Below are 12,332 nucleotides of genomic sequence, written 5' to 3'. Positions count from 1 at the left end.
GCATGTCCATTCATAGAAGGCCTGGTCACACTGCTAACATCACACACTCAGCAATATAAGACACGAGAAGCTTTATTTACTTGTTCAAGTTAGTTAAATGATCCCTGCATCAAGTGTCACCTACTTAAACATAAGACATACAAGAGTCATGTAAAACTATTCTGCTGCCTGAGCGCCGCGCTATAAAAGCTGTAGATTCATAGTCATTTAACCGGTTAATGGCGTCTTGGTCGTCTGTTTTTATTGGTAGACTAATTATGTTGGGGGTATTTTCCAGGATTTATATTCACAACAGCATCTTTAGATTTGTGAATTGTTGTTACAGATAAATACACCATTTACACAGTAGTGTAAATATTCATATTTGCGTGATCACAGGGATATTTAATATGGAGGTCAAGATTATTAGGTTAAACGATAATCATGAGTATTTATGTCACAATATAATCGAAAGAATTAAAAACTAATAATTGTGACTATTTTAGAAGCAAAGTTACATCATTTCTATTCAATCTGGACCCCAAAATGTACACCTAAATGTTTGGTGTTTTTTATGTGGCCGTTTATATCACAATAACTTTACTTTTGCATTCAGAAAGTTTGATTTCATAAAGCGGGTCATATAGTATTGGGACAGTATGTGTATAAGATGTTTGTGTAGTTATATTGTGATATTTCTTCTCTCTAATCGTAACACTAACATTTAATATTGTGACATCATACCACACTCATCACTTTAAGCAGAAACTACACCAAACACATTGATCGTTTTAGAAAATAGAATAGAGATAAATATAAAGACTTTCCACGCCATTTGACTCTGATCCGGTTGGAAAGTTAAGTGAAGATCTACTGTACTTTCGGTTTATTTCAGCATTTATTTCACTTCTCTGCTCATCTATGTAATCTATGTAATTCAGTGAGTTTTGCCAATGTTAGATGCATAAGACATTTGGAATATATTATTTTTAGTCTTGAGTCAATAAACAAGAAAAAGCTGTTGCAAATGGCCACTAGCTTTGTTAGGCAACTTATATGTCGGCACAACATATAAGTTGCCATGGCGACAGTCATTTAAAGAAGACCTACTGTGCTTTTTTCCTCTATATAGTTATAATTGCCTTGGATTCAATAATGATCTAAAAGATGAGGACAGGTTTAAAAAAGAAGTGTTCTTACATCCCGATTACCCTAATTTGCACCGGCAACTTTAACGTTGTGTCGCCCTCGGAGAGAAGCACTTAACAATAGAGAACAGAAGATTTGTTTTAATTTGTGCAAAAATGAGTGTGTGTCCGTTTAAGAAAATAAATTGGTGAACGAAGTAAAGAGCAGTGAGTGTGACATGGGAGAAATCTGGGGAGCGGTGAAACCTAGACAGACAAAGCAACCGTGTCTTGTTCACAGAAGAATAATATGAATCACTCTAGATACAACTTTGAGTAGTTTAATGACAAGATGGAAAAATTATAATATGTTAATAGTTCCTAAAAGTCGTTTTTGCATAATAGGTCTCCTGACTGTGGTCCTTCGTAGCTTAAGCTGACCTGTGGCAGGCCCATTTGGGAGGGTGTACCTCCAGTGGGCCACTTAGGACCCCTCAAATGGGTCACTTTATGCAGTGGAAAAACAACTGGACCGCACCACTCCGCCCACATGGAAACACGGCTTTGGTTTGATTGAATCAAAGTCTGGCGTGGTTCATTTGACATATGAATCAATTCAAACTGACCAGAGAGTGGACCAAAACCAGTAAGCAGCTCACGCTGTGACGCATTATGAGAGAACTAAATTCAAAGCAGGCTTTTGGATAATGTATATACCAAATAGCTTATATATTTTTTTGCATATTTTAATCAATGGAAGAAATGAAATTGAGTTGCCCACTTGGCTGTTTGTCTGACCACAGCCAGTGAACTTTGGAGCAGAACGTGTCCCCCTTGTTTACAGACTCCGGTGAATTGACTCTATTCGTTGACTTGTGCTATAGTGCTATTAGTAACAAGATGCAAGCCTGTGCCTGACAACACAACAGCAGACAATACTCAGCCGGCCCACAACACAGAGCTCTGGGTCAGCCCGCTGTTCCCTGAGAGCCAGTCCCAAAATACTCCAGGCACCAGGAAAAACAGTTCAAGCTTTCCAAACAAACCCACAGAGAGGCCCTGATGGAGCAGCGGTCACAAGGCCTGGACGACCAAGCGGTTAATGCATCACAGATACTCTCTTCAGGTTCGACCCAGCTATACAGTTAGGAAACGCGTGATCAGAGTTGGCCCCGAGTTTCTCTGTGAAGCAGGGCTGCATAAAACCACAACATAAATGTCCCGCAGTAGTCCGTGCTGGATACCAACCACAAACTTCAACTGGTCATTCATGAACTTCACTCAATACGCACATATAGCAGAAATCAAGCCTCGTCTGAATAATCTCAAAGCAATACAATAAATTGGTAGAAAGAACCCACATGGCACATGGCTCTCTTCACACGGCTGAATAAGTGCAGTCCAAAGGAAGTGATAGTTGACAGTTTAGTGTATGGCTGTTTGTATCGGGCTTGTGCTTTTAACTTGATAGATTTTTTTTTAAAGGTTGAGCCAAAACTGCTAAACAACAACCTTAATCAAACTAACTATTATATTTAAATACCTTTTTTGTGAAATACAAGACGAACACTGACAAAAGAAATCTCTTAAAGAGCATTGTTTAATCCACTAAATGCGTGGACACAGACCTGAAAGGCTGCTACATGAGTTCACATGATACGCCTCAGCGAGCGAGAGAGGACGTATGCCCTGCCCCCCCCCCGGCCCCACTGGACTTTCTTCCCCTCGAATGGACAAACTCCTAAATGACAGACTAGAGCTGAGCTGTGGGAGCAGGAGGAGTAGCACCAGTCACAGGTGTGTGGAGCTCAGTGACACACACACAGAAAATCTTTCTAGGTTTATGCGTTAAAGCTCCGGTGTAGTTTGTTTTTGAGGCTCTTTGAATAATGCAGACTTGATTCAATTAGAATTTGTTTGGTTTATTCACCTCCAGACTCTCTCCACCTCCAGCGTTCAGCTCCAGGCCCCAGAGTGTGAGTGCAGACAGCCTCTCTTTCACTCACTCTTATAATCCAAGCACAGACGGCGGTCACATGACCACTGATTTAGGATCAAGTTGTTCAAAAGCCGCTTTGCTGACAGCTCTGCTCCAGACTACAGACTCAGGGCTCAGCTATCCTAGGTTTGTCAAAAACACAATACTTTGAAACAATCAACACTCAGACACCCATAATGCATTCAACTTAAAACAAATTCTACAAATGTGTTTCCTGCTACTTAAAGGCCTCACCTGGGTTTCTGAACGGGACTCTACACTGCCAAATATTGAGCCTACTAATGAACATTGGGGCAAAAATTTAATTAATAGACCACTTTGTAAAATTAGATAAATGATTCAGTTTTAGGTATTAACGGAAAGACTTTGTGAGTAAACGTGTTTAGGGGTTTTGTTGTTCACCATATTCATCCAGACTTTACTTCTTTCCGTAAAGTGTCAGAACATAATTTGACTGTGACAACGGTCCCAATCATGACAGATATATTATTATTAAGTGTAAGTGAATGGTTGTAGTGTGGCCTGCAGGTCTGAGCTCAATTCAGGGGTCAGGAGCAGCACAGCTTCTAAGTTGTCCCTTTGTCACTGATCTAAGATGTCCCTTTGTCACAATCACTAACTTCACATGCAGAAAACTGCGCTAAACAAACATGCTCAATTTGTCTTTGTCCCCAAACCGACCAGACCCTTCTTGTCCCAGTGTACATGCAGCTAAAAGAATCAATTCGGTGAGAGTGGTGACAGAGACGTTTACGAATGGCTTTTCATGCTAATAACTACGTTGCCCAGTAATTATTTGCTCCAAACACTTTCCTGGTAGTTTTCAATTTAATTTTAACACAGGATCAAAACATCAATTTTACTGTAGATGAATATGAAACCACACATACTAGTCTGGGGTGGTTGGGATTTCTCCGCTGATCTAAGTGAGTACACGTCCAAACTAATATTTCACTGTGTTTCTTACCGCTTGCAGTTGAATGCCTCTCCTAGTCTGCTCCTAGTCTTTATCGGACTGCCTGGTTAAATGCACATACGACTAAAACTCTCTCTTACTTCTAGATGTGTTATTGGGATGTTTGAGATGTGAATCAAGACACCTCATTTCATCAGAGTGAGCAGATAACGGCTGTGTCCTCTTAGGGTTAACACGCTCCGCTTGCCTCAGCCAAAGAGGCAGGGCAGACAATTGCAGCATTATAATTATTACATTATTAAAAGCTCTGCAAATGCTTCTAAAAAAAAAATCATATTCATCTTGTCATCTTAATTAATTTTGTTTTTTTCTTGTACATCAGACAATAGGTAATATGTAATTACCTGTACATGTTTTGACAGAAATTTCAGCCATCGTCAAGACTTTTCCAGTTGGAAAGATTTAGAATGTTGAGGAGGGTCTACACTACACGACTAGACTAAGCAGCTGCAACGGACTTCAAGAGATGACTAAGCGCGACTAAAAATCTTGAGAAGATCTGGCTAAAAGTTGTGTAGCCTTAGTTTAGGATGCACAAAATAATACTATAAATTTGCTAAATAAATGTAAATCACACTTACGGCATTGTTTTCAATAGTGGAAGACTTGTTGACTGTCGTGCATCCAGAGCTTCAAATTAAGATGGCACCCTACCCAAAAAGCAACATGAAATCAGAGAAAATGTATCGGTTTCTAATACGAATGGTGCAAAATACCGAGAAAATAGACAGAATGTGGGAAGGACCACCAAGTATACAAATGCAGATGATGAAACACCCAACAAAACAGCGCACGAAGATGGCGGCAAGTGGACAAGCTCGAAGACGGCAAATTAAAATAAAAGCAATACGAGACAAGAAGAGGAAATTCTAAGATAAAAGGACGGACAAATTCTTATTTTTTTCTTCACAACACAAATCCACTCTCCTTCACACACACACACACACACACACAAATCCACTCTCCTTCTCTCTCTCACACACACACACACAAATCCACTCTCCTCTCTCACACACACACACACACACACACACACACACACACACACACACACACACACACAGAACCATTTCATACTGTACCAGTGCATCAGTGATTCCAGCACATTTTTTCACGTGGCGGCAAATACAACAATTTGGTTGCACTTAAAATTCAAGTGGGAATATTGAAAGTGCAATTATACTGGTCATTATTCTCAAGTCACATGTTTTAGACATTTTAGACAGCATTGTGGCAAGGCATGAAGAGTGACAGAGACAATCTGAATAATACGAGATGCAAATAACACCTGCGGCTTAATAGCAAACACCAGCAGAAACACAGAGCCAACAGCCTGTTTAGCACGTTTGATCCAACAGCTTCCACAGAGTGACATGCGCCAATTCAAGCTCAAGTGTCAAGAGCCCTGAGAAAACAATGTTACTAAAATTTCTCGAGACTCATCAGGACCTGTGGGTCAATACAAGACATCAGGACCAAGTGGGAGGGTCAGATTAGACTCAGGGTAGACTTGCATTTAAAATAAAATAGACATGGCAGCCATTCCTGAAATACATGGAAACTAAATTAATATTAAATCATATATCATATTGTAACAGGGTAAATCACATGTTATTGTGGTTTACAGGAAAATGTATAGTCAGTGACATATGGCAGACTTGGAAAGACTTATCCATGCATTTGTCTCCAGTAGATTAGACTACTGTAACGGCCTGCTCACTGGCCTCTCCACACGAGCTGTAAAACAGCTGCAGTACATCCAGAACGCTGCTGCTCGGGTCCTGACTAGAACCAGGAAGTACAATCACATTAGTCCTGTGCTCAGGTCTCTGCTCTGGCTCCTGTGGCTCTGAGAATTGACTTTAAAGCAGCTCTGCTTGTGTACAAGTCTCTCCATGGCCTAGCACCAAAGTACATCTCGACATGACATGTTGGTGCCATATGAACCATCTCGGACTCTGAAGACCTCAGGGACCGGCCTCCTGCTGGTGTCCAGAGTCAGGACTAAACATAGGGAATCTGCGTTTCAGTTTTATATAGTTAAAATATGGAACAGTCTTCCTGAAGATGTGAGACAGGCTTTTGCTCTGGCAATGTTCAATTCTAAGCTTTTAGATTTTTGTTTTGTTTAGCTGTGCATATGACTCAATTATTTTCTTTGAACTGTTTTGTGATTTCTGTCATGTCTGTGTGATTTTAATTATTTTTTTTCCTTGTTGTGTGAAGCATTTTGAATTGCCTTTTGTACAAATAGTGCTCTACAAATAAACTTGCCTTGCCTAAGGTACACAAAATATATAGAGCTGCTTAAACATAGGACACAACTGGATCCAGATTTCAGGTGGAGGCCAATATGAAACCCATGGACTAAAGTCGCGCTGTGGGGCAGATCCTGAGTCTCGGTAATCCCGTGCAATAGGAGCTGAGTCGGCTGACCAGCTCAGCATTCCACTGGGATTCTGTGTAGAAACGATGGTAGCTGATGTTCGGGCCATGTGTGGAAGCTTCTTGCCACAGAGTTTTGTGCTGATGGCTCAACTGTACAGCAGATACAATGAGGCGACTGAACACGCTGCATTCAGGATCACTATACACATTTGAATTCTGAGGGCCCACCGTGTCAACTGGCTTTTCTGAATACACATGTGTACTCGAGTTGTTGCCGTGACCTTGCCCCAGGGAAACTTGCGCCTTTAAAACTGTTGAGGAAGTGTTTGTACTCATTCAAACAGTATTTCTTTCCTTTTACTGCTACCAGGGATGTCAAGATTAATAGTTTTTTCAATTATTAGGATTATTCTTGGCCACAGTAGGTTATTTGTGTTTTTTTTTTAAACTGCGGTATACTGCAGAAATGTCTCCAGGCGCAATGCGAGTCAGGGACTCGTGTGTGTCGGACGGAGCTCAGCGTGTCAACAAAGACTGGATAAAGGGTCAGGTTACACACGGAGGTCTACACTGGTACAAGTCACAGGCGGCATACGCACACACGTGTGGATATTAATGACGGGAGCGGGATTCAAACCGCTGAAATTTGTTCAATTACCGCGATTATATATCATTATATACTATACATTTTTTGTGGCCATTGTATTTATTTTTCATTATTATTTACTGTATTAAAAGGGCAGGCAAGTTAAAAACAAGATTTCCTCTCACAGGAATATTTGCAAGTTTTAAAGCTGAAAAAATTCAATATATACGTTTCCTTTCTTTTTGCCGATAATCGTGATTCATCGTAAAATTGCGACATTTCTCCTCAAAATAACTTAACTCATGACTCTCAAATTTCCCTAACTGCTACCAAGTTTTGCATAACTGCATTGTACCACTCTGCTTACTGCCCCAAGGACTGAGGAGAATTTAATAAAAAATATTAAGAGATATTAAGCATAAGTGTGTAGCCATACTTGGGAGTTTTTAACCGCTTCAAACTAATTTCTGTAAATAAAAAATACTAAACAATGATTTAATTAGACAGGGCAAGTTATACAAGCAGTTGTCTCAATCTGAAAGGTGAGAGGGGCACAAGGGAAAACTAGGTCCAACTGTCTCCTGTCCCTTTTCAGAAATCATGAGGTGAAATCAGCAGTTAAAAAAAAAGGTATTATTTATGATGTCCTAAGTGCTGCTGCTCCATGCGGTGTTTTCGTGTAATTGTGCAGTGACACTTGAAGATCTGGAGCACCCAGTCCATGCAATATTAATATTACAGACTGTGCCTTTACTTTTAATCTTACTGGGAAAATACAGACTGAAGTAATTAGTGGAAATGCTCCTACTGCGTTTGTTCAGGCTTCCCCCCCAACTTTTAGGATACATATTGCTGCCATTATTTTAATAATTGCATAATTCCAAGCGATTGTAGTGCCAAAAACACCCACAGCACCCATCTCCATTTTTCCTGTACTTGTCAAGATTATGCAGTGGATCTATAATTGTGATGATTCAGGTCACAACACAATCTGAAGAACCATAAAAAGAGGAGACTTTAAAAAGGTGCAAAAACAAGTCATTTCTAATCAATTTATACTCCAATAGCCCAGTTTTTATCTGGACATTTACTTTACCATTCATTCAAAGATGGTCACATACAAGAGGAATGGTAGTAAATGGTGTAAATAACTGCGAATTATGGACTTCACCATTGTCTGGTCACATTCTAAAATTGTGAACACTAAAATCTGATATGGTGACACATTTACTGAGAAGCAGAATGAGGAGGTTATTTAGATTAGTCCATCAATTAGTCTATCTATCTTATACAGAATTATATGGGATGACAGCAGAAAGGAGAAGTATAGAGTACAGCAGAAGTTTCGGAAGTGTCCCCTTTAGACGAATAATCGCGGGACATCTCATTAGTCACCCATCAATCTCGTTAGTCCACTACAGCCCAAGTATCCTACATCAGCATCTCTACCTCAGATGACAAGATCATTGTTTGAAGCACCCTTTATTCAGCCCAGGATGCTGTAGAACAGATTTGTGGTTTATCAATGATATTGAGATAAACTATCTTTAACACTAATATATTGTGATTGGCAGAGAGACAACTCCTGTTCCACATGAATGAGCAGATAAACAGCATGAGAAACCCAGCATTAACTAAGCCGGTTGATAACCCGCTTCGTAAAACTGCTTATCCAGAAGCGTTCCTGTCTAGGTTAATCTATCTGGGTAAATGAGAATTATCCAGGATAATTTCAACCAGTCTTATTACAGGTCCCATCAGCAGTTCCGACAAAATGTATTATTTAATTTTATGCTTGTGCAGGTTTAACAAAGAAATACATTGTTAAAAAAAATGTTTTTTTTAAAATAGAGATATATTGTAGAATATCATGAGCAATATATCGATCACTGCACATATCACAATACCGTGATATTATAGTATCCGTGTCGCATGGAATCGTGAAGGAACCGGTGATTTCCCAGCCCGAGCGTTAACAGTAAATTGCGTTTTCTAAAGTGAGCTTCTGGTTCCTGCATCCACCTCAACAGACCTGTACCCTTTTGCTCCCTTGGGACCATGGACAGGTTCATCTTCAGCCACCTTGGTACATCTCCAGTTTCAACAGCAGCATGTTCTCTTTGTGTCTGAGATGAATGAGTAACCTGGCTGTCCACCTCAACAAAGCATTGAACTGGTTCCAAAACACTGACACCCAGTTACAGAAGGACCACCTTATGAGGGGGCACTGAGGTCATTTGGAGGCAGCAACCCTCTGCTACGACATTTATTCCCCCTGTTCTCTCCTTTACGCTGTGGCAACATAAACCAGCACACAGAGACACTAAACACACTCAAAAGGGCGGGTTGAAGAGGTGAATGAGAGGATGTCGTTAGTGACGGATGAATGACAACTTGACCTTGTTCACCTGCTGCACCAGGCTGGAGAAAATTAGAGGAGTCGGGGTTCGAACTCACGACACTGCAGCCGGCTGCACTTGGAGCCTGGCATATGTGCTGTGTCTTAACTACTCAACCACTGGGCAGTACGTTAGCAATTGTCTAAATCCAGAACAGAAATAAGCATTGACTACTTTTTTTTCCAATAAGAAGGGACACAAGACTGGTATGAAGTCATGTTTGGCTTAATTTCCCCAGGTGCTTTGAATTTAAGGTTTTTGATCCCTGTCACAATGGTGAATTCACTATTCTTCAGAACTATAGTAGAATAGTATAAAGTAGAATCGAATATCCATACATAAACTAAACGTTCAACCTTGGATTATTCAAATAAATATGTGTCTATTACAGGTTTGTTTCTTAGCATGCACAAAGATTATTTTATATCTAGAATTAGAACCAGCTTATGTACACTTAATTGAAGCATGCAAGGACATCCAGAAAATTCAATTCGTGTTGGCTTGACCAACTTTGGAACAGGGTGGTCAAAAGTTAATCAGTTATTAATCGATACTAAAATATGACTGAACAATTTTAGAAGGATCGTGAGCTTTAATCAGAACTAGTACGTGACAACATGGCAACATAAAGGAAGTCTAATATTTAGTTATGAAAATGTCATTCTCTTGTCCAAATCCTTTTGTCATCATTGCGATATCGAAATTGGTATTGATCATCAAGCAGATTCCTATCTATTTCCAAGTACTGATATCGAGTTTGACATTGCGACAACACGTCTTTGGACTCACAAATGGCATTCAGAAACTTAACATGCCTTTGTGTTCCCTCTCCTGCACTATAAAAGCCACACGGCCGCACGAGATCGTCCGGCTTGGCTCCGATCCCATCCTCGATCCAACTCGACAGCCCCGAACGACCCAACAGTCGTGCCCACCGGTGCCACACGAGTGCATCCCTGGCAATGTCCAGTGTCGGCTCCATCCGTGACGCAACAACCACTACATGCCACTATCTGCAGGAGCATGTGAGGAACAGCCTGAACAATGGGCTGAGAACACGCACATCTGCTGAAGAACACTGGGAACAAAGGGAGCAGCGCTTGAGAGTACAGTACAGCTTCACTAGCAAGGGCTTGTCAGGGCACACACACCGTTCATCCTGCATCTGTGGCACACACAAAAACACGCAGACATTTGGCATGGCATGAATGACAGCGTGACAATGGAATAACAATCAACTCGGGCGATAGTAAATACACACAGGCACTCCTTGAGCCTGCAGCAGAGAGGGGTTTTTTCTTTCTGTTTTTACAAGTCAGCATTCCTGCGTCTGTGTCCAGCTCCGAATGCGGCTGTTTGTCCGCCAGAAAAACACGGCTTTTGAGGTCGATTATCACGCTCAAATAACGCGGATTGTGGGCGATAAGTGAGAGGTAAAGGTGTCACTGCCTCTCCTTGCCCTGTCACCCAACACACACTTTGGGGGCATATCCTGTCACGGAGGCTCCAGACAGACAGACCTCGGGGCTGGGAAAAACGCACCTTTCCCCCCCCTTCTTCTCCAAACGGATACTTGAGAAGGTGAAACGTGTACACGGGGTTATTACAATGCAGCAGACGGAGAGAGGCAAGAGAGAGCTCGACTTCTGCACAATCTGGAACTACAACAACTACTGACAACAGCAATAAGTGATCGAAGGATGTCATGCACAGCTACAGTGCCAGGTCGTCAGTCGAGTCTGCTCAGAGACTTGATGCAGGTTATGAATTACAGGCAATTTAATGCGAAAGCGCGCGTTAAATAGTTATGAATAACTAGTGTTGCTGTCTCTGCCTGAGCTGGTGGTGTGCGTCTCCAAACCCCCTGCTGGCTGCTTGTTTCACATTAACAAGCCCGGTTAATCAGTCAAATTGTAGCGATGTAGCGTTTTCCCACAACTGACAAAGGAGATGGGGACATCACAGACCAAAAGGCATGTCTCGTAGAGCCACAGACGTGTAATCCCCACAGTAAAACATCAAAATCGAGTACGGCACTGCCTCGCTGGCCGGCCACCAACCGCACACAGATTTTCCCGTTCGCGTCGCGTGTAACAGTCGGGACAAAGTCAGTTTTCTTCCCCCCATTCTTACCGTCAAGTCGGAGATGTCGTTGTCGCGGTGGTTCACGGCGCGTATGACTCCGGACCGCCACGACCACCGGCCCGCGTCGCCGATTTCGGGCGGCGCGTCCCCGCTGACACAGAGGAACCGCTTCCCGACCAGCTCCGGCCGAGCCTCGACTGCCATGGCCCTTGCGCTAGTCACACAACCCCCCCGCAGCAAAAAACTTCCCAACAACGACGGCCCCTACAGACCCGTCATTTACGACATCAAAGCGACTCTGACGGTAGAAAAAGGGGAACGAAAATGGGGTAAGTTTGGTCGGTAAAAAGCAGAAAAATCCACCCGGGGGATTTAAATGTGTAGCAGTCTCCACCCGCCGAGCGTCAGGATCTTTTCTCTGCGCGTGAAAAAACCGTGGAACACTGAACCGCATCACCGCCGCCGTCCATAGTTGTGTTTCTCCGCAAGATCCGTAAAGCATTCACAGACCACAGCCAGGACGTCTCCTTCCGCACAGCCGCGCCGCACTATTTTCACTCTTTGCCCCACTCTTTTTTTTCCATCGCTTTTTTCATCGACGTGCGCGCCACTTTTTCTCATGGTCAATAGTGTTTCGTTTGGATTTAATTATGATAATAAAAATAAAAATTGATAAACTTGGAAAATCCCAGATTTGGCTCTACAATTTATGTATTTTTTATTCTTTTCTTTAGTTTGAAATTAGGTTGTTTTTCCTCATTTTCGCATTGACTGTGACGTACTGATAGACCAA

General features: G+C 41.8%; 1 protein-coding gene across 1 annotated transcript in view; it reads right to left on the bottom strand.

Moving 5' to 3' along the window:
• Window positions 1-11,991, bottom strand: part of jmjd1cb (jumonji domain containing 1Cb) — an 80,342-nt gene extending 68,351 nt beyond the window's left edge. Inside the window, exon 1 of the mRNA XM_072455888.1 lies at window positions 11,588-11,991. Within this exon, the coding sequence (XP_072311989.1) occupies window positions 11,588-11,743 (156 nt within the window). The 5' untranslated portion in view covers window positions 11,744-11,991. The remainder of the gene's footprint in view (window positions 1-11,587) is intronic.
• Between the last annotated feature and the right edge of the window lie 341 nt (window positions 11,992-12,332).

The sequence above is a fragment of the Eucyclogobius newberryi genome, unplaced genomic scaffold, assembly GCF_026437365.1.
Source record: "Eucyclogobius newberryi isolate DKJ021-1_F unplaced genomic scaffold, fEucNew1.0.hap1 SCAF_20, whole genome shotgun sequence".
NCBI classification, from domain to species: Eukaryota; Metazoa; Chordata; class Actinopteri; order Gobiiformes; family Gobiidae; genus Eucyclogobius; species Eucyclogobius newberryi.
This window is presented reverse-complemented; position numbering and strand designations above follow the sequence as displayed.